This window comes from Talpa occidentalis, unplaced genomic scaffold, assembly GCF_014898055.3.
Source record: "Talpa occidentalis isolate TD23 unplaced genomic scaffold, MPIMG_talOcc4v2.1 talOcc4.16, whole genome shotgun sequence".
Lineage (NCBI taxonomy): Eukaryota > Metazoa > Chordata > Mammalia > Eulipotyphla > Talpidae > Talpa > Talpa occidentalis.
Genome location: NW_023601653.1, coordinates 39,691,229 through 39,714,222, shown reverse-complemented (window position 1 = coordinate 39,714,222; position 22,994 = coordinate 39,691,229). Strand labels below are relative to the sequence as shown.

At 45.2% G+C, this 22,994-nt stretch overlaps 2 protein-coding genes across 6 annotated transcripts in view; both read left to right on the top strand.

Moving 5' to 3' along the window:
- Positions 1–10,833, top strand: part of FGD4 (FYVE, RhoGEF and PH domain containing 4) — a 156,638-nt gene extending 145,805 nt beyond the window's left edge. For all 5 annotated transcript variants that reach the window (XM_054696264.1, XM_054696265.1, XM_037514055.2 and 2 more), the window contains 3 exons: positions 1,845–1,985; positions 4,370–4,510; positions 5,896–10,833. In XM_054696264.1, coding sequence (XP_054552239.1) covers positions 1,845–1,985; positions 4,370–4,510; positions 5,896–6,153 — 540 coding nt within the window. In that variant the 3' untranslated portion in view covers positions 6,154–10,833. The remainder of the gene's footprint in view (positions 1–1,844; positions 1,986–4,369; positions 4,511–5,895) is intronic.
- A 1,674-nt stretch (positions 10,834–12,507) lies between these two features.
- DNM1L (dynamin 1 like) overlaps positions 12,508–22,994 on the top strand; it is a 74,112-nt gene continuing 63,625 nt past the window's right edge. The window contains exon 1 of the mRNA XM_037514062.2: positions 12,508–12,590. Within this exon, the coding sequence (XP_037369959.1) occupies positions 12,570–12,590 (21 nt within the window). The 5' untranslated portion in view covers positions 12,508–12,569. The remainder of the gene's footprint in view (positions 12,591–22,994) is intronic.

The window sequence follows — 22,994 nt, the reverse complement described above, 5'->3', positions numbered from 1 at the left end:
TGGGGAGATATGAGCCAGAGTAAGTTGGAAGATGCAGCAGCCTGAGCGCACGTTGTCATCCTCACAGTTGCATTTCTGAAGTTGCTGTGCCTCTGATGGAGAGCGTCAACGGCTTGTGAAGGCCTAAGACAGAAACGGATTTCAAAGTGTAACAGCAAACACTTTTGCTCTCTCTGGTTAAGACTAAAAACCTATCATTGAGTTTTCCTGAAATGACACCAGTTGTTGACATACTTACCTTCAGTAAATAAGCCAATAAAAATGTATTTGAATGTGGATTATCAAAATGCCTTGATATGATTTAAAAATAAAATATCCATCTATAGGAATCTGAAGATGCAGGCATGCCTCATTCTAAAACCTGGAGTAATTTCACTGTAATTTTGGAAAAAACAATTTTTATGGTGAATTTTATGTTTTGAATATAAACCAAAAATTATATGAATGTTTATAATTTTTAAATACACTTTGTCCATTCTGAGAAATATGCTTCTAGAAACAAGAATATTTTTAATCAGAAAGGTTTCAAATAATTATCTTATAATTAGGAAGAACTGCCACCCACTAAGAAATGACTTGCACCTGCATTGCCGCTGCTCATTGACTGGGGAGGAAAGCATCAGTGTATTTGATTCCAACTCATCTCTCTCACCCCTTCTGTGCCATGGCTCATGCAGGGGCAGTATCTCAGTGGGCTCACAGCCTCGTGGGCAGCTTACTGCCTAATGGCAGACACAAATCAAATAATCCCACAACATCTGATGAAGAGCTTTAATCTGGGGATGAAAAAGTGCAGGGAACCTTTGGTCACACAGAGAGAGAAGGTGATGTCTGTACTGAAAGTGGAAACATCTACCTTGAGGAAGTGAAATCAAGTGAGTGTCATAGGGTGAGTGCGAGCTGATCAGAAGCAGAGGCAGGGGTGGAGGGCAAAGGCTCAGTGCTGCCAGGCTCTGAGGACCAATGGACTGAAGACTGGGGCCAGGGGAGCGAGATGGACAGGACTTGGTGGGCATGTTTAAGAACTTATCTTTTACCCAAGAGCAAAGGGAAGATTTGGGAGGAGTTTAAACATCAGGTTGGCATTTTTAAGAGAGCACATGGCTCTGTTTGGAAGATAGCTTTTCAGGAGTTTGAGTGGAAACCTGGGGGCAGGAGGACAATCCCAGGAGGACTGGTCACACAGCTGCAAGGTCCATGCGAGGACATTGTCAGCTCAGCCCAGTGACTACAGAAAGGTGTAAAAAATATAGATGGGTGGAGGATGGATGGATGGATGGATGGATTGATGATCGGGTGAATGGATGAATGGGTGGGTGGATGTGTGGGTGGATGATTGGATGGATGGTTGGGTGGGTGGGTGGATGGATGGTGGATGGATGGATGGAGGGTGGATGGATGGATGATGGATGGATGGATGATGGATGGATAATACATGGATGATGGATGGATGGAGGTAGTAAAGATAGCAGGACTTTGTAAGCTAGTAAATCTGTGGGGTTTGGGAGAGAGCAGGTTCAGGTGGTAGGTTAGGGGGCAGAAAGAGAGAGTGGACAGGTCCGGGGTACACTGAGCACAGATGCTATGAATTCATTTGGGAATGGTTTTGATGGAACATCCATAGGTGGGAAAAGCAAAGGCCTGCCTTGCCTTTGGAGACACCTGCCATCAGTGGCCAGGAAGCAGAGGTAGGCGGGCAGATTACAGCCTCGCAGCCTTGGGTCTAATTCAGGCCCAACTCTCCTTAAGCATCTAACTTTTCCTCACCTTCTGTCACCTCTGACCGGCCTGGCTCAGGCGCCCTGTGAGTCCCTATGACCCTCCATGGTCATTTCTTCTTCCAGGTGGTATGCTGGAAGTGCTCTGACTACAAGGCACAACTTGAGTACGACGGAGGCAAACTGAGCAAAGTGTGTAAAGACTGCTTTCAGATCATAAGTGGGTTCACAGACAGTGAAGAAAAGAAAAGAAAAGGAATTTTAGAGGTATGAAATATTACGTATCGGCTGCCTTTTAGATTTGTATTTAGATTTTTACACCAGAAAGAGAATTGTCTTTTAACCCTAAAGAATGCAAATGGTGTGTGTTGTTATATTCCTTAATATCTAACCATTTGGGAATGATCAGCAAAACTTGTGAACTTTCACATTGCGGACTTTGGGGGACACACTTGGTTTATAGGAAGTAGAGGGTTACTGCTGGGTGTTTGCTAGTGAGACATGCTGCTTCTGGTGGTATCTTATGGTACTACACCAGAATCTTCCAAATTAGGATAGATACATATTTTTTAGTGGGATCACTTTTCTCTCAGTTTCATCTCATACTGGCTTTGGAAAAAAAAACACTGCCTGAAATTTTTCCAACTTATATGAAAGTATTATTACCTAAAACCTCATCCAATCAATCACATTAAAGTTACCATTTAATTACCAGTGACCACACTCTGATAGCTGCATCAATATATCATTCATACGTCTCCAAAGTGAGCTTGACTTGTTTTAGAATAAATCCAGACCCGGAGACGGCTGGCAGCTGTAGCCAGTTTGTATCTGAAAACGAGTTTCGCACCCTGGGATTGACAGTGGAAAAAAATAAGTCACAGCAGAAGGCTTCTGTGACAGAAAGTTCAGAACAGCCTGGAGACTGTGAATGGGGATGCCTGAGGGCCACAACATGTAACTACAGTCACGGGCATGACTTACCCGGGCCCTGAGTTTTCATCAGGCGTCGACACCATGTAAACACACAATGGTCGTTTCTGTTCACTGGTAAAGCACCATGAAGTCAAGGTTTAGCTGAGGTTGAGCCACGTGGTCACAAGCTAACAGACAACTCTGAATTCATCGGGGTGTGTGTGGATGACTTATATGGCAGAATAAAGTGGGATTTCTTAGGCAGACAGGGGCCTCCACCCCAGCACAGCCTCACATCCCTGCAGCAGCTGGTGGGACAGCCCATGTGGTGGTGCCATCATCATTTTAAGCCATAAGTTTCAGGCTCTCCCTGTGAAATCAAAATTTCCAGCTAGTTCTCTGTATTTGGGGAAAAGCAATCAAATGTGTGTTTATTTCATTTAATCAAGTAAATATGTCTATAAGCAGAAGACACATGTACACACACACACACACACACACACACACATTGTTTTCTACAGACTCACTGTTGTGTTATGAGCTCCAGATCAAAGGTCGACAGACTTTTCCCGTAAAAGGCCAGAGAGAAACTTTGAGTCTTTGCCATCAAGAGGCAGAGCTGGGGCTATTATTCTTTATATAACAGGAGTGAAAACAAATGTCTCCAAGTCTTTATTGACAAGGTTCAAAATAGAATAACTTAATATAATGTTTCATAATTTGGATTTGCTGGTAAGAAGAATGGAATCCTTTGGGGCAAGAGGAGGAGAACATTTCACTTAACTGGAGCCCAGTGTCTCTGGTGCTGATCATCAAATGAATTTCAGATGTTCTTTCTGTACCAATTATTTTTAGCTCACAGTCTATGCAAAAACAGGTAGTTGGTTAGAGTGACCCCAAGCTGCTATTTCCCAGCCACAGTTTCCTACACTCTCTCTGTGAAGGCCCTGCTTTATCTCCAAACCGCTCCAAACCTCACAGCTCTGTCTTTCTGTAAAATACACAAATGTCATGTGCTGGATGTCATCACACAGGCAGCTGTAGGCTTTTCTGCTCCTCCTTCCACCTGGCTACATGGCTTCCAAGTCTGTGCTGTCCCAGCGGGGACCCCAAGTGGGAGACCCCGAGCGTCTGAGCTATAGAAAACAGAAGCCAGCTTTGCCGTGTGTTTGACTAAAAACAGCTCTGTCCAGTGGCTGCATTCCCTCTTTAGCTGGTGATTTAGGCATCAGGAGGCAAAGCAGGAAACTCTGAATGGTCCTCCCGAGAGATGGAAGCTGGGAAATGCTCGCCTCAGCTCAGGTGCCAGGACGAGGCTGCCACTGCTGCATTCATGGGTCCGTGACATAGGAGTGGATTGTGCTTTAAAGGCCCCTGCATCCAGATTCCGGTCATAGCTGGGGTTCCTTGGTGTGGGATTTGAGGAGGGCCGTTGTTTCCTGTCTGAGCCTCATAGATAACGAAAGTAGCAACTTCTGTGTTCAACACTGCTTCAGTTCAAGATCTGGTAATACAAAAAGTAGAAGTCACTAAGACTTTTCCCAGGCTGGAACAGAGCGAGACCAAGGGCGTTTGAGTAACAATTGCAAGGAACCTTTTTTGGACATTCCGGGGAGACATTTCATGTAAACACATACTTTGTGAGTGTTCTCTGAGCTGAACTCCTCAACCCAGTTCATCTTGTGTTCTCTCCCTCCCCTCTCCCTCCCTCTCCTGCTCCTGCTGTATTTTCCTAGATTGAATCAGCAGAAGTGTCTGGAAACAGTGTGGTGTGCAGCTTTCTTCAGTACATGGAGAAGTCCAAGCCTTGGCAGAAAGCTTGGTGTGTGATCCCCAAACAAGATCCTCTTGTGCTGTACATGTATGGCGCCCCCCAGGTATCTAACTGCACCTGTCTGCAGGGTCGGGGCCAGGGCCGGAGGGAGGACATGGTGGATGTGGCTCCTGTCCCCCTGCCGCTCTGTGTGGGACAGCACGTACAGCGCCCAGTGTGGCTTCGTAGCACATGGGGAATAGGCCATGGACCAATCCCTGTGTCGCCTGTGGGTCGTTTGACCCCTTCTCTTGCTCTCATTTAGTGGGTTTGAGGGATGGTGAATTGAATTAGCAGAAGGCCTGAGAAGGGAGTGAAGGAAGAAGGAGGAGGAGCCTGTGTTCTATGATAGAAAACAGTGTTACATTGGCCGGAGCCGCCTGGAGCATGCGCCGTGTTGCGCAACACACGTGCCATTAATTAGTTTTCGCTTTACCGTTTTGCCGGCTGAGAAACCACAGGTGTTTCCTATTAATCAAATGAGACTGGGAGGTACGATGGGAGGAGCTACCAGGATATAAGAAGAGAACCACGAGAAGGTCGGGAGGTTATTGCGAGAGGTTATTGCGAGAGGAGCAGAGAGAAGGTCAGGGAAGGTAGAAAGATAGGGAAAAGTAAAAGAGAAGGAAAAGGAAAAATAAAGAAGCAAACGCTAGCGTCAAGTTGTCAAGCCCCTCATTTCAATCCTCAGCCCTTCTCTTTTCGTGCCTACGAATCCCGCGGGTCGGGACATTACGTCTCTTTTTTTCTTGAAGGGATGGATTGCCTGAAAGTCAAAGGAATTTGAGAGTAGGGGAATTTCAGTTTTGGGTTAACAATCTTTTTTGAGAACTCCAGGAGCGGGATCTGAGATGAGACCAGGGGAACAAGAGCCCCACAAGGCCCCCTTCAAACCAGCACCAGGCACCATGGACCGTGTTGTCCTTAAAAAGCAAACGCTGCTTACGGCAATGTGTGCCAGCTGGGAATGTAAAGTTCTACCTGGACCTGACATGTTCTAGTCTATCTAGTTAAGGACTAGTGGGCCTTTTTATCTTAGAGGTAGACTGAAGATGTCAAGGTGTACATTTTACCCTGTTGTTCTTTTTTGACCTGCCCATGAATAAACAGATGCATGAATCACCAGATAAAACTGCCTATGGTAATGAGGCCACCATTTATTAGCATGACAGGTTTACATACACAGTGACTATTACTTTCTTCCCTTTTGTGCTGTGCGAGTAGCTTAGTGGGCTCCCTCCCAGGGAGGCAGTGGAAGTCCCTGAGGCCAAGCTCAGCCCTCGTTCCTGCACAGCCCACATTGGCAATGCCACAGGCCAGGCCCTGGACACGGTCTCAGGGAACGGGTCAGCATGGGCTGGTGGTAGGGAGAGAGGGTCGTGGGCACCAGGCCAGGAGGCACACCCTGCTGGTGGCCCATCCCATGCCAGACACGCCCTGTCTCCCCAGGACGTGAGGGCCCAGGCCACCATCCCACTGCTAGGCTATGTGGTGGACGACATGCCCCGGAGTGCGGACCTGCCCCACAGCTTCAAACTGACCCAGTCCAAGTCCGTGCACAGCTTCGCCGCCGACAGCGAGGACCTGAAACAGAAGTGGCTGAAGGTCATCTTCCTGGCAGTCACAGGTGAGACTCCAGATGACCCAGATGAGCCTCCAGCCTCCTTGGATGATCATCCCGAGACCAAGAGGAAGTCCGAGGGCTGAGCCCGGCCTGGGTGTGGGTATCTCCCCGGAGAGCTGGAGACACTCCCAGCACCCCTCACTCACCTCTTAGCACTTTATGTCGGAAACGTAGACTGGGAAATGCGTCTTTGGGGCAGTCACGCTGTGTCTGTGTACTCTTCGTGAAACAGATGCGTGGAGCCATTCTACTGATGAACATCTGGAATAATGTGAAAAAGCAGCATTTTTAATGGGCTACCCCTTGAATCCGTTCTTGAGTCTTGAAGGAAATGGGTGTGTGTGATTCTCTCGCTGTTGGGTTAGGATAGGCCACTTTCAAGAAACACTCTAGTGTCTCCTCTTGCACATACTGTAGGATTGCAACTGTCTGAAGGATATACCTCCGTGTTGCCAAAATAGATCCGCGGTTTAAAAAAAATCAAATACAGGGACAGTTTAGGTTAATGTTTTGACTTATTTAATTGACTCGCACTGGCTGCATTGATAATGTCCGTTCTTTTGAAACAAAAGCAGAAGGGCAAATTGTTGGTGTTCAAATATAATACTTGGTTTTGTGGAAATACTCCTAAGAATAAAAAATCTTAAGTATATAGCAACGATATGTAAATAGTATTCAATAGAAATGTCTATGTATGTGCTTGACATGCTTTTCTCCTCAGCTTTCGGTTTCTATTTGTCGCTAATTTATTTTTAAAATATAAAGCATGTTTTATCTGGGAATCTTGAGTAGTGTTCTAAACTTCACTATTTCTGGTGATTTTATGTTTAGCTGATTGACAACTAAGGGTATGGGTATTTTTGTAATGAGAAAAAGCAGTAACTTGCGTGGCATGGGCCCTCTTGGTGAATTCCAACTGTATTTTTCAAGTACTATTTTTTCGTTCTGTGCCTATTGAAAACTGTGCCTGTCTCTGAAGGTGCTAATAATAATTACCTGTGAGGGTCTGATGAATGCTTCCGTTTTGATTATCCTGCGATAAAGCCCATTCAGTCACTGGGCTGGCCAGGCCCCCCTTGCAGTCTGACCACTGTTGCTGCAGTTAGTACCAGCAGGTGCAGGAACTTTCACCAAAACTTGAACTCCACCTACCTTACAACAAGCAGGGACGTACAGAAACTGCATTGATCGCAAAGCTTTTCTCTCCATAAAAATGTCAGGCGTGCTGTACTAGGGATGCTGTAGAGTCACCACTGAGGATGACCCTGAGAGTTGTTCCTTTCTTGGATGAGGCACAAGACTCGCGGGGATCACTGGCATTTAAGGGCCTAGAAAATTCAAGTACTAGTTCACACGTAAGGTGTGAAAGGAAGCCTCTGTCCAGTTGTACACTACCTGGCCAGAGGAGAGAGGAGAGACACAGGGACGCAGGCAGTTTTCAGAGGTCCAAGGTGATTGAAGAGAATCTGAGCTTCTGACCCCATTTTCTCCTCTGGGAAATTTTAACAGGACAGTTGTTAACAAGATGTGATTCCTTGTCACTGAGGCTGCATCTCATTCTGCGAGAGTTATGATTAATATCCTACACTAAGTTAACTGTTTAACTTACCCCTTTTCTCTAAATCTTTTTTCTCCTTTACCCCATCATGCTGAAACATTATCACTACTAGCGCTTTAGAAATGCACGCATACGACTCCCTGTCCTTGACTTTTGAAAATCACACCCTGAATGGAGACTAGATCCACTCAGAATTTGAAATGACCACCCACTGATTCAGAGCCTGTTGTTTTAAGAAAGAGTTGAAATAGCTCCCTTCCCCTCCCCCACGAAGGAGAAGGCAAAGCAGTCATGACTGACCTGATTCCCGTCCAGCTGTCATCACTCAGGTCACAGCAAACGCATGCAGCCAAAAAGATGCCAAGGTCCCTTCGTGGGGGCCAGGCAAGTAGGTGACCCTTCGTTTCTCTCCCCTTGTCCCCTGTCATGTGTTTCTGTGTGTGTGTGCACATCTGTACATGTTGAGGGATCGTGACTGCAATCCAGTAATAGCTATTAATAATCTCAAGAAAAGAGAAGCAATGAAAGTACCAAGTGACTGTTGGGGAAAGTGGCTTTTGTGAATGTGGTGGAACAGCTGGAGCACAAGGCCAATGAGACCTGTACAGGCCAGAGTATATTCCAAAGCTGTTTTGAATAGTGAGGAGATGACACTTTCCCCACCCTTAGGTTCTCCTGGAATGCAAGGGACATGCACACAAGCTCATCAACATCAATGCTATTAAATCCAAGCTAGTGAAAGAAGACCCACCGAAAGAGAGTAGTGTCCTGCTCTTTGGACGTCATCTTTTATTCTTCAAAACCAAGGTAGAAAAATCAGTGCTGGAAGAGAATCTGGTTACCCAGCCCCGTCTTCACGCCCCACCCTTTTTCTTAGCCAAGCACAGAGAGAAGGACCCAGGCAGCCTTACCTGTTTCTCCCTTCTTAAAGAGTCAGTAATGCTTGTACCTGGAGAAACATAGAGAAACACTCTACTCAGCCTTTCGGTAAATACCCACCTCAACCAGAAGACCTCAGGTGTGATTGGTGACAGAATCCATGTCTTCTGCTGTCTGACCAGACAAGATACAATGGATCTAAAAAATAACAATTGGTTGCTTTCCTACCCAACCAAAGTGAGACTCTGGATGAGTCTCACTCATTACTTCCTCTCATTTGGTATCCTCCAACTCATCCATTCTTTAATGTGCCCTTCCTACAAACATAAAAGGGCATATTGGATAAAAATTACTATTCAGTACAAAGCATTCCAGTCTTTTAGACCTAAGTTTTGCTTTTGTTGAAAGTTTGCTGCTTGGCATAATACAGGCTTAGTGCCAAGTTGGAAGTGGGACTCAGAAATGAAATTGCCACCAGCCACTTTTGTACTCACGGCATCTGCAATGCCATCATGTATGCAAGCAATAAAACTCTTCAGGGTATGTTTTTATACTGATATTTTAATACGACCCCCCCTAGCCACATGGATGTAGAGCTTCTAGAAGTGATACTGATGAGATTCACCTTGTTGGGCATAGAGCAATGTGGGGAGAGGTGTTATTCCTTGGACTCAAGTATCAAAAGCATTTTTACTTTTGCAAAGTGCATGGGTCGCGATGGGAAGCTCATCTGTGTTTCCTTTCCCATGAAGTTTAGTGCAACACATGGGCTGGTGCACTTACCACCACTGGTAGGTGAGGTTCCCTAAGTCACAAAAATGACCAGACTTTTATAAGAACTAACCTTTTCAATATACCCTGTCCCCACATAAAGATACACATTTGGATTTTTTAAAAGAATACTCACTTTTAAATCTATAAAGACTACAAACTCCATCGAACTGCAGGGCTGTTAAAGATTCATTGATGCCTTCTAAAAACCTTTCATCCAAAATACCTCTGTCAGTTCACAATTCTGTTTTACTTTTGTCTACTTGTGGCAACAGGGTATGTTGTTTTCCTTTCAAAATTTTAGTGTGATTTCTGGTTACATTCAAAAGCCTTGTGTTCTTATTGCAAGCATATCGTCTGTGGTAACGCTAATAATCTTTCTGGATCCGATCAATCCTGAAGAGCAGGCAATAGAAGAGCAGATAAATTCTAGGGAACAAAGACCTTATTTTTTGCCTCTAGCACAGAATGGAAAACTAATTACAATGTCCACGTCACATGATTTCTGCGTCAGATGGGTCTAAGATTAAGCACATGGTATTTATAAGCTAAAGTTAGTTCAGAAGGCAAAAATGTCTTAATGTGTTCATTCTTAAATCTTATATTCTTCCAGAATGTATGAATATTAAAACTGGCTACCCAGTTCTTATTCTTAAGACTATATTGACATCTGTATCACTTCTTCATTCTTATCCGGTGGTAGTAGAATCCAATCACTTTTTATTTTCATATTACTACCTACTATAAAGTCTCCAGATTTAGAAGCTATGAGTATGATATATAAAGACCACTAAATCTACTTTAAAAACCCCTCCTGTGAATTTCTGCATATATGTATATATGTAAAAACATTGTTGATTTCCAATTGTTTTTTCCTGGGAATGAAATTTTTATAGAAACTCTTCTAATTGAAATATTTAACACATATTATTTCACAGATTTTTAGTATAATTCATTCTTATGTATGCCCTATAATCATGCCATCGTGGGAAGATAGTTTTGCTGTCTTTGCTGTTACAGTAGAGAGGAATAAGATTTGGAACTGAAACAAGCAAGAGCAAAGAGATGGACAGAAAGTCCAGTCCATCTGCTGGTCTCCAGATCAGAGGAATGTACATTAAGAGAGAAATACTTCAACTGCAGAAGGGTATAAACTCTCACATAGAATTCTATATAATTACATACTGATGGAATCCATTGCATCCAGGCCTTTTCCCTTGGCCTCTGATACCATTGGTATCTTGTCATACTTTCTTTTTTCCTTTAGGCTTGAAAAACATTCTCTTTGACCATTTTCTGCACTGATGACTGAGATTTTAAAAAAGTCCCTGTAATGTCAACCCTGATCTCCTTGGCAAGAATGCGGTGTCTTTCCTGGGAATCAACATGAAGTAGCACATGTCTTCTACAAGATAGTTTTAACTTTTGGGGTCACTGAGAGTTACATAATGGTCTCTCCTACCTACAGTTCATTTGGGTAGATTTAGTGAAAAATTTAAATCAGGAAATCTCATTGTAGCATATTTTAATAAGTGAATACCAAATACATAGAGTGATAGCTATATATATATATATATATATATATATATATGTCTATATATATATATATGTTTGGGATGAAACAATAGTCTATAAAGGCCACTATAATAACAGAATTGCATTATATATTACACATTATATGGATGTTGGAATGTATCGCTTTGTGGGGAGGTCTCCCTTCATTAGCAATCATGTCTGTATATAAAAAATTTGTTTTCCAAACTAGCATTTCATTCTGTGAGTGACAATTGACTGATATTTTTGAATAAGTGTTATCTGGATATCTGAATTGTTGACTGATCAGTTTGAAAAGTGTGTGGTCAGAATTTTAGAGTTGATTCAAATGTGAAAAAGTATACACAAAAAATAATTTTTCTTTTCTAGCTATATGAATGTAAAATACTTGCAGATAGTGTATATATTGTGTAACATATGTATATTTGGCCATAGAGGCAGAGAATTGGAAACATTGTAAAATTAAGCACTTTAATTCCTATTAAATATTAAAACATTTGTATCTTGTAAATAAATACATCCTTCAATGAATTCCAGAGTCTTAGGTGTTATTTCACCTAGGATTATATCTGTTTAGTTCAATTTGTTGACTCAAAAAAAGTTACTCCAGTAGGGCACTTCCCACCTGCTGTACCCCCAAACCTGGTTAAGTCTTTCAAGAGTGAAGCTGGCCACCCAAGCCAGGTTTCTGGGAACTTCTCTCTGATAACTCTAAGGTCACATCTCCAGGAACCAGTAAAACAGTGTGACTTTGTTCTCTAGGTGACTGTTTCCCAAGGTTATGGGATTTGCCAACACATTCAGCCTTAGAATGTGAAACAACCATAGGCGCAGAAGTTGGGGGAGCTGGTTTGAATCTTTGTCCATCTGTTACCTGTTCTGTGACCTTATACAACTCACCTGAAACCCAGCAGTAAACTCCTAAGGTCATTACAAGAAGTGTATGTGACCACAAAGCCCTGTGATAATTGCTTTTAGTTTACCAGCATCTCCCTGGCCACCATCACCAGCTTATGCCTTGTGGTTTAGAAGATAAAACATCCCCCTCAAAAGGAATCCTGAGAGACTTTTGGTATGATTTCATGAGTCAAACACTTCTAGAGCTAATGCTTTTTAGTTCATTACCTTTTTCAGGCCTCACACAACTAACTAGTAGTTTATTCATTGATCCTTGCAAGCAGTTGGTGTCAATTTAAAAATCAATATTGTCCTTGGCAACTTGTCAGAAGCAACCTTGAACCAGAGAGGAAATAGAAACCAGCCTAGCTTGATCTGAAGCTTCTGGAAGTCTCTGGTACCCAGGAACCACCCGAGGAGCTTGTGAAACTACTTTGTGATTAGAAGTTCTGTGGTGATTCAGTTCTCACAGGGTCACAGGTAAGGTGGATGCTCTTCAAACCACTTTCTGAGTAACAAGCTCACAGGGGAAAGGCTTTGTCACAGACAACTGATTACAAGTGCCTGATTATACTATTTATAACCTCTGGTCCCTGCAAGAGGGACACGCAGCACCATTTAGTTAACACCACTGTTTGCAGCCTTGCCTACACGTTAGCATCACCTGGGAGAAGTAACCAATGCCATGTTCTGGCCTCACCCTCAAAAGTGGTATTTATTGTAGTTTCAGAAATTCCCAGATGATGCTGATGGGAACCCTCTCTGGAGAAGCACCTCAGTGCTCTGACCTGTGTGAAGCCTCTCTGTGTAGGTAAAGCCGTGACCTCACCTGAGCTTCTGATGGCGCCCTCAGACTTTCAGGTAAGGAGACCGGTTTTGGAGATGTGAGTAGCTTGTCCCTCAGCTCTTCAAGGTCTCACCTGTCCTCTCCTGCACCCATGTAGCTGCACAAAATCAACAGCTATGCCAACAGGCCTCACTTTCAACTCACTACAGCAGGCCCTTGAGTAGCGTAAATGTCATTTCCTTGGCACATCAATGAGAAAAACCTGCTCCAGGCGGGACTGCTGCCTGGGTGGAGCTGGCACGTTCTCCCTGTCCATGTGAGCTCCCATTGGGACATTCCCCCCATGTCCAAAAATGCGCAGGTAAGTTTCACTCTGTGCCTCTGCGGTCCCAGGGGAGTGAAGGAACAAGGGTGTGCGTGTTCCTGTAGTGGAAGGGTGTCCTGCCCTGGTGGGAGTTCACCCTGACCCCAGGCTGCCCACACTGCCCAGCACTGCCCAAGCTGGAATAAGCAGTTGGGAGATGAATACAAATGGTTGTTGAGTATTAGAACTGTGGGATTTTTTTAGGGGTTCAGTGATGTTTTGTGACTGGGAATGCACCATAGGAACTTAACGCTGGCGTGTGCCAATTAGCCACGGGTCAGTTACATAAGTGGGAACTGGCCTTGAGCTGACTGCCTTCCACCGCAGCATCTCCTCTCTTGTCCTGGGTGCCAAGTGCTGACCTCTTTCCTACGTCCCAAGAAAATCACGGTGTGTCCCATGACCACGCCTCTGTAAGTGTGGGAGCCCCAGTGAGAAAGACCTGGCAGTCCACAGCACCTGGGCCCCTGCCCTGCCCCTGGCCACACGGTCCTTGGCCCATTGGCTCCTCCGCTCACTGTCTCGGCTTCCCTCACCCCTTCTTGGATGCTGCTCCCACATTCTTCTCACGCTGTCAGTTCTCTCTCCATTGGGTCTAGCAGCAAGCACACCTGGACAGGTCTTCCCAAATTATGTCACTGTCCCTCCATTTTCCTTGCCAACTGCCACTCCATTTTTCCTCTCTGGGAAGGTGCTTGAGTTTTCCACACTGGTCTCCAGGCCTTACTTCCTTCCTTTCCTGAATGTACTCCAGTCTGTCTTTTGCCTCCATCTTTTCGTTCTCCCTCTACATCTCGTTAATTTTGGACAATGTTTGGTTTCTCCCCTCAGGTGTGGTTCCCATAGTTCTCCCACCACCATATCACCCATGACCATCACCTCAGTCCCCTGTGCTCTTCTCTCCTCTGTTTTGACCCCCTTTTCTCGCCTTCCCCTGCTGGATGCCTCACATCTATAGTCAGCTTGCCACAGATCTATGGTCTATCCCACCTATAAATTAAACCATCCGATAGTTTTCTTTTTCCTTCTGACTTATATTGCTGAGCGTCATCCCTTCCAGCTCCATCCATGTTACCCTGTCTTTTAGCGGAAACTGCTGTTGCCGAGGCTACCATTAATGTCACATAAAAGCCAATGGCGCATCTCTGCTCAGCCCTACCTGCACTCTCTGGCCAGAGCTGGCCACACACCATCGGGCTCCTCCCTGGCACACTCACCTGCAGAGCTCGGAGTCTTGGTTTTCTTTTGGTTCTTGTGGACCTGTTGTCTTGGTCTCCTTTGCTCCTGTCTGCATCTCTTCCAACCTCTTGAGGGTGTCCCAGGGCTAAGTAGTCCTGGGCTCTCTTCTTTGTCCACTCACATTCCCTTGGTGACCTCATAATTTCATGCTGTCAACTCCCAGTTTTATTTTCCTGGCCCTTACTATTCTGCCACATGCTAGAAACTGCCCTGTCACCACCTGTCACCTCCGCTCAGATGTCCAGCAGACATCTCAAATTGCACGCATCAAAACAACTTGCTGTTCTTGCCCTGTAAAACCCTCTCCATCTATAATCTTCCCTGGGTCCATTAATAATGACTCTGGGCCTCCTGGTGGTGCAAGGGGTTAAGACGCAGCCTATAAGGCTGTCCGCAGCCTCTGCAGCATGAGTTCGATCCCCTGCTGGCCAGGGAGCATCCCACATGGCGCAGCAGACCTCTCCTGGCTCGCCCGCTGCTCCCCTCAGCAGTGTGTTTCAGTCAGTCTGCCTGTTCTGTTCCCCACTTTGTCTCTGGTGAGTCCTCTCACCCCCCACGCCTCTTGCCTATACCCCAGTTCTTGTATAAATAAATAAATCTTTTTAAAAAAATGACTGGTTTTCATTGCTCAGGCCAAGAGCTTTCATTTTTCATTTTTCTCAGACATGTCCAGGACTTCAGATATATCAAGAATGAGATTCTCTCTCACTGGTTTCACTGCTATGGTTGGGAACCATCATTGTGTCTTGCCCACATTGTTGAATTAACGTTCTCTTTGGTCTGAGGTCTGAGCACTTCCAACTTCGACTAGGCCTCTTTGTCGGATATGCAGCTGGAGGCATTGCTGGGCCTCAGGGGAGATCATGTCCCTTCTCTACCCGCCTCCTTTCAGGAGCTCCCCATCCACGCAGCCCTATGAGTTAAGACCCGCCCACCAACAGCTCCACGTTTCTCCTTAAATCCAGTGCTCTTGAGCCTCTTAGCACAGAAAGAGGTTCCTTCTTCCTGCAGCCCTTTACGGTGTCTGCTTGGTAACACTGGAACCAATCTTCAAATTCTCCTCTAGCCCGGCACCTCCCTCCCTCCTAATCTGATATATGGTTTCCTCACAGCACTCAGCCTCTTGTAACAACAATCAGCCTTTTCAAAGTTTATTTTTGTCTGTCTACAATACTAGAACATAAAGTTCATGAAGTTAAGAATTATTCTCTCTTAATCACTGAGATCCCAGATCCCCTCTGTCGGGGCCATAGAAGGCACACGATAAATAATGAATAAAAAAGCCAGGTTGTATGAGAGAAAAAAAGGAACAAAATATTCCTTCCAAAGTATCAGTATTTGACATTACTACCCATAGCATTGCTCTGGGTCCAAACCATTGGAAAAGGGGCTGAGTGGAAGATAAATTAACATTTTTTTAAAAAAAGATTTATTTATTTATACAAGAACCAGGGTATAGGCCAGATGCGCGGGAGGGTGAGAGGATTCACCAGAGGTAGAGCAGGGAGCAGAACAGGCAGAAGGACTGAAATACACTGCTGAGGGGAGCAGCAGGCGAGGCAGGAGAGGAGAGGTCTGCTTCGTCATGTGGGGTTCTCGCTGTCCGGCTGGGTTTGAACCCGCGCTGCAGAGGCTGCAGCCAGCTTCACAGTGCTGGGCTCAACTGCCTGCACCACCAGGGAGGCCCAACTTTTTTTTTTTTTAAGATTTATTTATGCACTCTAGATCTGGGGTGTAGGCCAGAGGTGCAGGAGTTGAGAAGATTCACCAGAGACAGAGTGGGGAGCAGAATAGGAGGATCTACTGAAATCCACTGCCAAGGGGAGCAGCAGGGGAAACAGGAGAGGTCTGCTGCACCATGTGGGTCAGCTCCCTGGCTGGGGATCAAACTCATGATGTAGTGGCTGCCAATAGTTTGATAGTGCTGAGACTTAACCCCTTGTGCCACCAGGGAGGCCAAATAAGTCAACATTTAATAAAAAAATAAAATTCACATTTTTTTTGAAACAAAGCTGTATTGCTGGTCAAGCACAATGAAGAGAGTGGCCACCCTTTGCCCCAAGGACCCTGCTCCCAAAAATTCAGTCTCAACCCACTGCCAGCACCATGACCATAGCCACCGGGTTGGGAGGGAACCAGAGCAGCTGGTCACTGTGCCAGAAGGAGCCAGAGGCACTGAAGGACACTTCCTGAGGAAGCAGCTGGCAGCGGGGAGCTGCCCAGCGTCTGGATCCGGAGAGGAAGTGGCTCCTGCCTGGTGTTGGCCCTGCATTTAATGAGCACAAAGCCAGGTTGCTTGATCTCAGGAAAGGAAACTGCTTTCATCATGTAAGACTAGACCTTGTCATCTGTTGTGGACAAGAAACAATACTGTCAGATGCTGCATTACTGTGAAAGCATTAATTCCATGTGGAATCATGTCCAATGGGGGAAGAAACACACCTCATCGTAGAGATCACCCCATAGTGTTTCAATATCTGCTCCATTGGGGAGTGTGTGTGTGTGTGTATGCGCATGCTTGGGGACACAATGGACCAAAGGGTCCAGGCTCACAGCTATAAATACAGAAGCAAGTGTGAATAAAGAAAAATTACTCACTAAAAAAAGTCATGATGCTTTTTGAAGGAGATCTTTTTTGTTGAGTTTTAACTTTTGGCCCACCTAAGTGTTTTATGAACACACATATGATAAAATCAAAAACGGTGGGGAAAACCCAAACTGAAATACAATTGAAAACAAATGAACCTACCTATCAAATAATACTAAGTGAATAATATAATCACACTGAAGAGAAACATTGAAATTAACGCACAGATCCTTGACTGTATGTGCTTAGATTGAAGACAGAATTATAAACAAAGATGAAGGTGGTTACATATAGATTACATGCCGGCAAAGCTGAGGGGGTAGAGGTGATGGATTAAAGTCCATTGAGTGAAGTCAGAACATGTGAATCCAAACTGTTACGAATGAAATAAAGGAAAAAGAGGAGAGTCTCCTTCCTATAATAGAAGGCAAGACAATGTGGAAGGAGTGGTTCAGTGGCTTTAAAACCGCCTTCCCCAAAAGTGCCAACGCTGAGTTACAGTAAGTCTAATATCACAGGTAACAAACGTCAACTTCCTTTCTTTTCAAACGTGTCAGATTGTGAGTCAGATCATACCGTCACCTGCCTGTCTGACCACAGCGCCTGTGTTGCAGTCCTTATGATTTAATCATTATAAAGTGGTACCTCAGTTACTAAGATGCCACGTGTTTGGGCATCTCACTGCTGTCTGGGTGTGGAGCAAAGGGAAGAAAACCACGGGTGGAGCAGATGCTGGTCCCTCGGCCTGCTGTGATGTCACACTGCCCCCTAGTGAGCTTTCCTGTCACCCCAAGTACCCCCTGGCTTGGGAACCACCTGCATCCTCCACCTGCAGCCTTTTCCTGCTGGCCAAGCCTGGTCAAGGGAGAGGCGAGAGGAGGGGAGCAGTGCAAAGCAATCCAAGCTGTTTCCAAACATGGGGAAGAGACTTCCTGTCCAAGCTGGATGTTTTCTGTTTGCTGTACATCCCACTGTGATCTGGAGGCTTGGGTAGTGACAGCCACGAAGACTACCAGGATGTTGGCCGAGGGACAATGACACAGAAAAAAGTCATCTAATGATCGTTTGCAAGAACCGGTGAAGAACTTCCAGGTGTCTGCTTAACTCAACGTTAACTGTCTATTGCTGGGGCTTTTCAGAGAGAGGGGAGCCAGTGTGCTTCTTGGCAAGGAGATCTGGCTGCTGCTCTGACGGGAGCCTCGCCAGGCCAGCCTGAGGGTTGGGCAGGTGTGACTGCCAGTCCTGGTGGAGAGAAACCCACCCTGGGTGGCAGAGTCCTTTCCTACCTGTAGGGTAAGGAAAAAAAAAAAAAAGTCAAGCTTTTCTGCCCTCCCGCCATCAGGATAGATGATGGATCCTTGCGGTCCTGAATGCATGCCTGGTGGCGGGCACCTGGAGTAGGGTGTGGGCAGAGGTAAATGGGATTCACCTGGGCTAAGACTGGGCTTTTGAGAGTGTCGTCGTGAGGACGCCAGTAGAAGCCAAAAGAGAAGCCGAGAGAGAAGCAGAGATCACCAGAGAGCCCAGAAAGAGTGAGGATTTGCTGGGGGCTGGGAGGATTTCCAGCACCCCTGCCTGCCATATGCCTGGTGAACTCCAATAAAAGGCCTGCAAAAAACCACTGAGGACTCTGACTCCTCCTTTACCCGGTCTGCTGGATCTTAGAAAACCTGCACTGTGGCCAGTCCTGGCCCTACACTACTGCCTCCACTGCTGTTCCAGGTCAAAGGAAAGGTCTGCTCCACAAGAGGGGCACTGGAAACCAGCTTTTGAGATAGTGGAGATGGCCTGCTGAAGGGGATCACCCCTCTGCCCTCGTGGGCTCAACTTGACCGAGGGGTGACCTGCTGTCACAGCTCCATGAGCAAGAGACAGAGGCTTCTTAGACCCCTCTGCCTGTGGGCACTTGGTATATATGTGTGGCGTAAAAGAGGGAATGAAAGAAGGATTGGGCCTGTCTGAATCCCAGCTGTGCCATAATCTAGTCCCCTGCAACCTCAGCTTCTACATTTGTTCATCCACCCCACAAGACAAATGTACAATAGAACACTCCCCATGCTTCTGCCCCTACAGTGAGTTCTCAGTTAGCAACAATCTAATAGCACCATGTGGAAAGGCAACAAGGAAAGGAGAGCATTGGCTGGGGATGGGATGCCTGGATCATGCACTACAGGTACATTTACAAATATGGAGCAATGATTGGACTGAGGAAACTCTTGCAGTGCATAAGGAGTCTGCTTTCTTTTCCAGAACCATTTTATTCCGTGTGGTAGGAAACGTCATCTTTGGAGACAGTGACTCACGTTCTGAGACTCCCCTAACCAGAGAGAGCAAAGCCTCTGCTTGGCCAGGGCCATCCCTGGACCAATCCCCTTAACCAGATGTGGTAGCAGAAAAAGATGGCATCTGTGATGAGTCCCTGCCTCATGTACATGCGGCTTCTCCCTGCCACACACCTCATCTGCCCTGAGGCTGCTCCTTCAGGAGCTCCCGCCAGCCTCCAACACTGTGGCACTCACCTCCCCCACAGGGATAAGTTGTTTGGGAAGAATGAAGTACAGTCACCCCCTGGATCTCATGGGTTGGGTTCCAGATCTCTGCAATAAAGTGAATATTGCAATGAAGTGACTCCTGAGATTGCCAGTTTGCTGGCACCTTTAAAAGTTATGTTGACTCTACACAATAAGTTAAGTGTGCAATAGCATTATGTTTAAAAAACAGTGTATATGCCTTAATTTAAAAATACTTCATTGCTCCAGTCACTATGGAAAATTGTGTAGAGTTTCCTCAGAACAATAAAAATGGATCTACCCATATGACCAGCAATTCCACTCTTGGGAATCTGGCCAAAGGATACAAAACCACTAATTTGAAAAGAAACCTGCACTATTGTGTTTATGTGGCACAATTTACAATAACTAAGATATAGAAACAACCTAAATGCCCCAAAATAGACAAATGAATCCAAAAATCATGGTATAATTATATGATGGAATATTACTCCGTGATAAAAAAGGACAAACTCATGCCATTGGCAACATGGATGGAGCTGGAGGGGATTATGCTAGCCGAAATTAGTCAGAGGGGAAAAGAGAAATACTGGATGGTCTTACATGTGGACTATAGAGAAACCAAACAAGGTCAAGGAAAATTCAAAACCAGCAAGCTGACCATAGAACTGAAGCATATAGCGGGGCGGGTGGAGGGGGGAGGACAATATCAGAGGGATAAACCCAAGGGAATATGGTGATGGTTCACGGGTGGCAGTAGAACTATGGGGACTACAATGATGTAAGAAAAAAATTTTAATAATTAAAAAAATAATTGCTAAAAAAATGCCAGTTGTCATTTGAGCTTCAGTGAGTCACAATTTTGCTGGTGGAGAGTGTCACCTCCATGCTGATGGTGAGAATTGTTGCTGAAGGTCAGCATGCTGGCAGTCTCATAAATCAGACAACAGTGGGAGCCTCCCTGGTGGCCTAGGGGTTAAGTCTCAGTGATTTCACAGCTATGACCTGAGTTCAGTCCCCCACCAAGGAGCTGACCCACATAGGGCGCAGCAGACTTCTTCTGTCTCTCCCGCTGCTCCCCTTAGCAGTGGATTTCGGTCAATCACCTGTTCTGCTCCCCACTCTGTCTCTGGGAAGTCGTCTCACTCCTGCACCTCTGGCCCATATCCCAGTTTTTCTATTCAGAAAAAAAAAAAATCAGACAACAGTGAAGGCTGCCCTATTGATGGCTCTTTTCCCCAAGACTTCTCTGTAGTGTGTGATACTGTCTAATAGCATTTTACCCACAGTAGACTTTCAGCCCAAATTGGGATCAGTCCCCTCAGACCTACCCATTGACATGTCAGCTAAGTTTCTATAACAGTGTAAATCCTTGCCTCTCAATCCAACAGTATTCACTGCATCTTTGCCAGGGATAGATCCAAACCAAGAAACCCTTTCTTTGCTAGTCCACAGGGAGGAACTCACCCCTCAGGCACTCAGGTGTGCTCTTGTGCACTCAAGCAGCAACAGTCATGTCTTCAGGCCCAGTGGAATCCACTTTTTTAAATTCTTGGTCAAGTTGATATTTTGCCTTCCTCCCACGAATCCATGTTCTTAATGGCATATGGAATGGTGAGTCCTTTGCAATTTTCCATTTGTTTTGCCCAGATCCATTAGCAGAATCACCGTTGGTGGCAGCTGTAGATTTAGGGAATACAAGTCTTAAATGTTTTTAATAATGACTCCTTGCACCATGGGCTGCAGAGCGGACGTTGTTACAGGCATGAAATCAACATTCATCTCTTTGTCCATCTCCATTAGTTCCTGGATGACTGGGTGGGTGTAAATGAACAGTAATATTTTGAAAGGAATCTTTTTTTCTAAGTAGCCAGTCTTGATAGTTGGCTAAAAATATTCAGTAAGCCAGGTTGGAAACACACATGCTGTCAGTTGGCCTGTGCTGTTCTATTTATAGAGCTCGCAGAGCAGATGTAGCCTAATTCTTAAGAGATCTAGGATTTTTTGATTGGTAATTGAGCACTGGCCTAACCTTCAGGTCCCCAGCTGCACTAACCCCTAATGAGACAGTCAGCCTGTCCTTTGAAGCTTGAAGCCAGGCTGTGACTTCTCTTTAGCTATGGTGGTCTTTGCTGGCCTTCTCTTCTAACGGAAGACCGTTTTGTTTGCATCGAGGATCTGTTGTGTACATAACCCCTGCATCTGGCTCCTCTGCTGCACCTTCTAAGCCACTTGCTGCAGCTTCTCTGCCAGCAGCAGCACCTTGTACTCTGCCGTGATGGAAACAGCTTCTTTCCTTAAACTGCATGCACCATGCTCTGCTAGCTTCAGCTTTCCTTTGCAGCTCCTCACCTGTCTTGACCTTCCTGGAATTGGAGAGTGAGGGTCCTGCTTTGGTTTAGGCTGTGGCTTCAGGATATGTTGTGACTGGTTTGATCTTCTATCCAGACACTCAAACTTTCTCCTTGTCAGCAATAAGGCTAGTTCACTTTTAATTTCCTTTAAGAACTTTTCCTTTGCATCCCCACTTGATAACTGGTGCAAGAGGCCTATCTTCTGGCCTGTCTCAGCTTTCCCTGGGCCTTCCTCATTTAGCTTCTCATTTCCAGCTTTTGATTCCAAGTGAGAGATGGGACTCTTCCTTACTTGCACTCAGAGGCCATTGTAAGATTATTCACTGATCTGATTTCAATATTGCTGTGTCTTAGGGAATGTAGATTGGTCCAACCACTATGGAAAACTGTGTGGAGATTCCTCAAAAACACTAAAAATGTATCTACCATATGACCCAGCGATTCCACTTCTAGGAATCTACTGAAGGGACACAAAAACACTAAATGGAAAGGAAACCTGCACTCCTATATTTATTGCAGCACTATTTACTATAGCAAAACTATGGACACAACCCAAATGCCACCAAACAGATGTGTGGATCAAAAAGATATGGCCTATAATGGAATACTACTCAGCAATAAAAAAGGATAAGCACATGCCATTTGTGGCTACATGGATAGAGTTGGAAGGGACAATGCCAAGCAAAATAAGCCCAAAAGGAGGAGATAAATACCAGATGGTGTCACTTATCTGTGGAATATAGGGAAACTAAAGAAAGGGTCAGGAAAAAGACAAAACTTGCTGACCATAATCTAAGGTGACCAGGAAGACAGGTAGAGAGGGAGAGGGGTCAAAAAAGGGGTGGGGAGAAGAGAACAAGGGACTGTGGTAATGGATCCGGGCTGTGGTGGTAGAACTATGGGAACTACACCTGAGGGAGAAATCAAATACTGTCCAAAAATGAACAGAAAAAAGTAAGAAAAGTAAGAAAAAAGTAAGAAAAAAAAGTAAGAAAAAAGTACTTCATCAAAAATTAAAAGCATACCTATTGACAACAGCAAGAGTGCCCTGAGCTTCAAATGGGAAACCCAAATTGGTTTGCTTTGTTGCTGCCTATAAAACACATTGCCCAAAACACATCGCTGCCTATAAAAACACATTACCTGATTTGAACCAATACTCTTATCAATTAGAGCCACTCTTGCTGAAGGCTTGGTCACTTCCTGCTCCTGCAGCCTCAGACACTTTTCCTCCGCACAGATGAATGCAGTGCTGCAGTATAGACAAGTACTACCCATCCCACTTAAACCCAGCTGGTGGTAGTGGTGATAAGGAGGGACGTTTGTGCTCTCGCCATGTGACCATTCTTTTAGAAAAAGAAAAAGCAGTCACTCTCCTTCCTGAAGCCCTTTTTTTAAACTTTTAATTTATGTATATATATTTT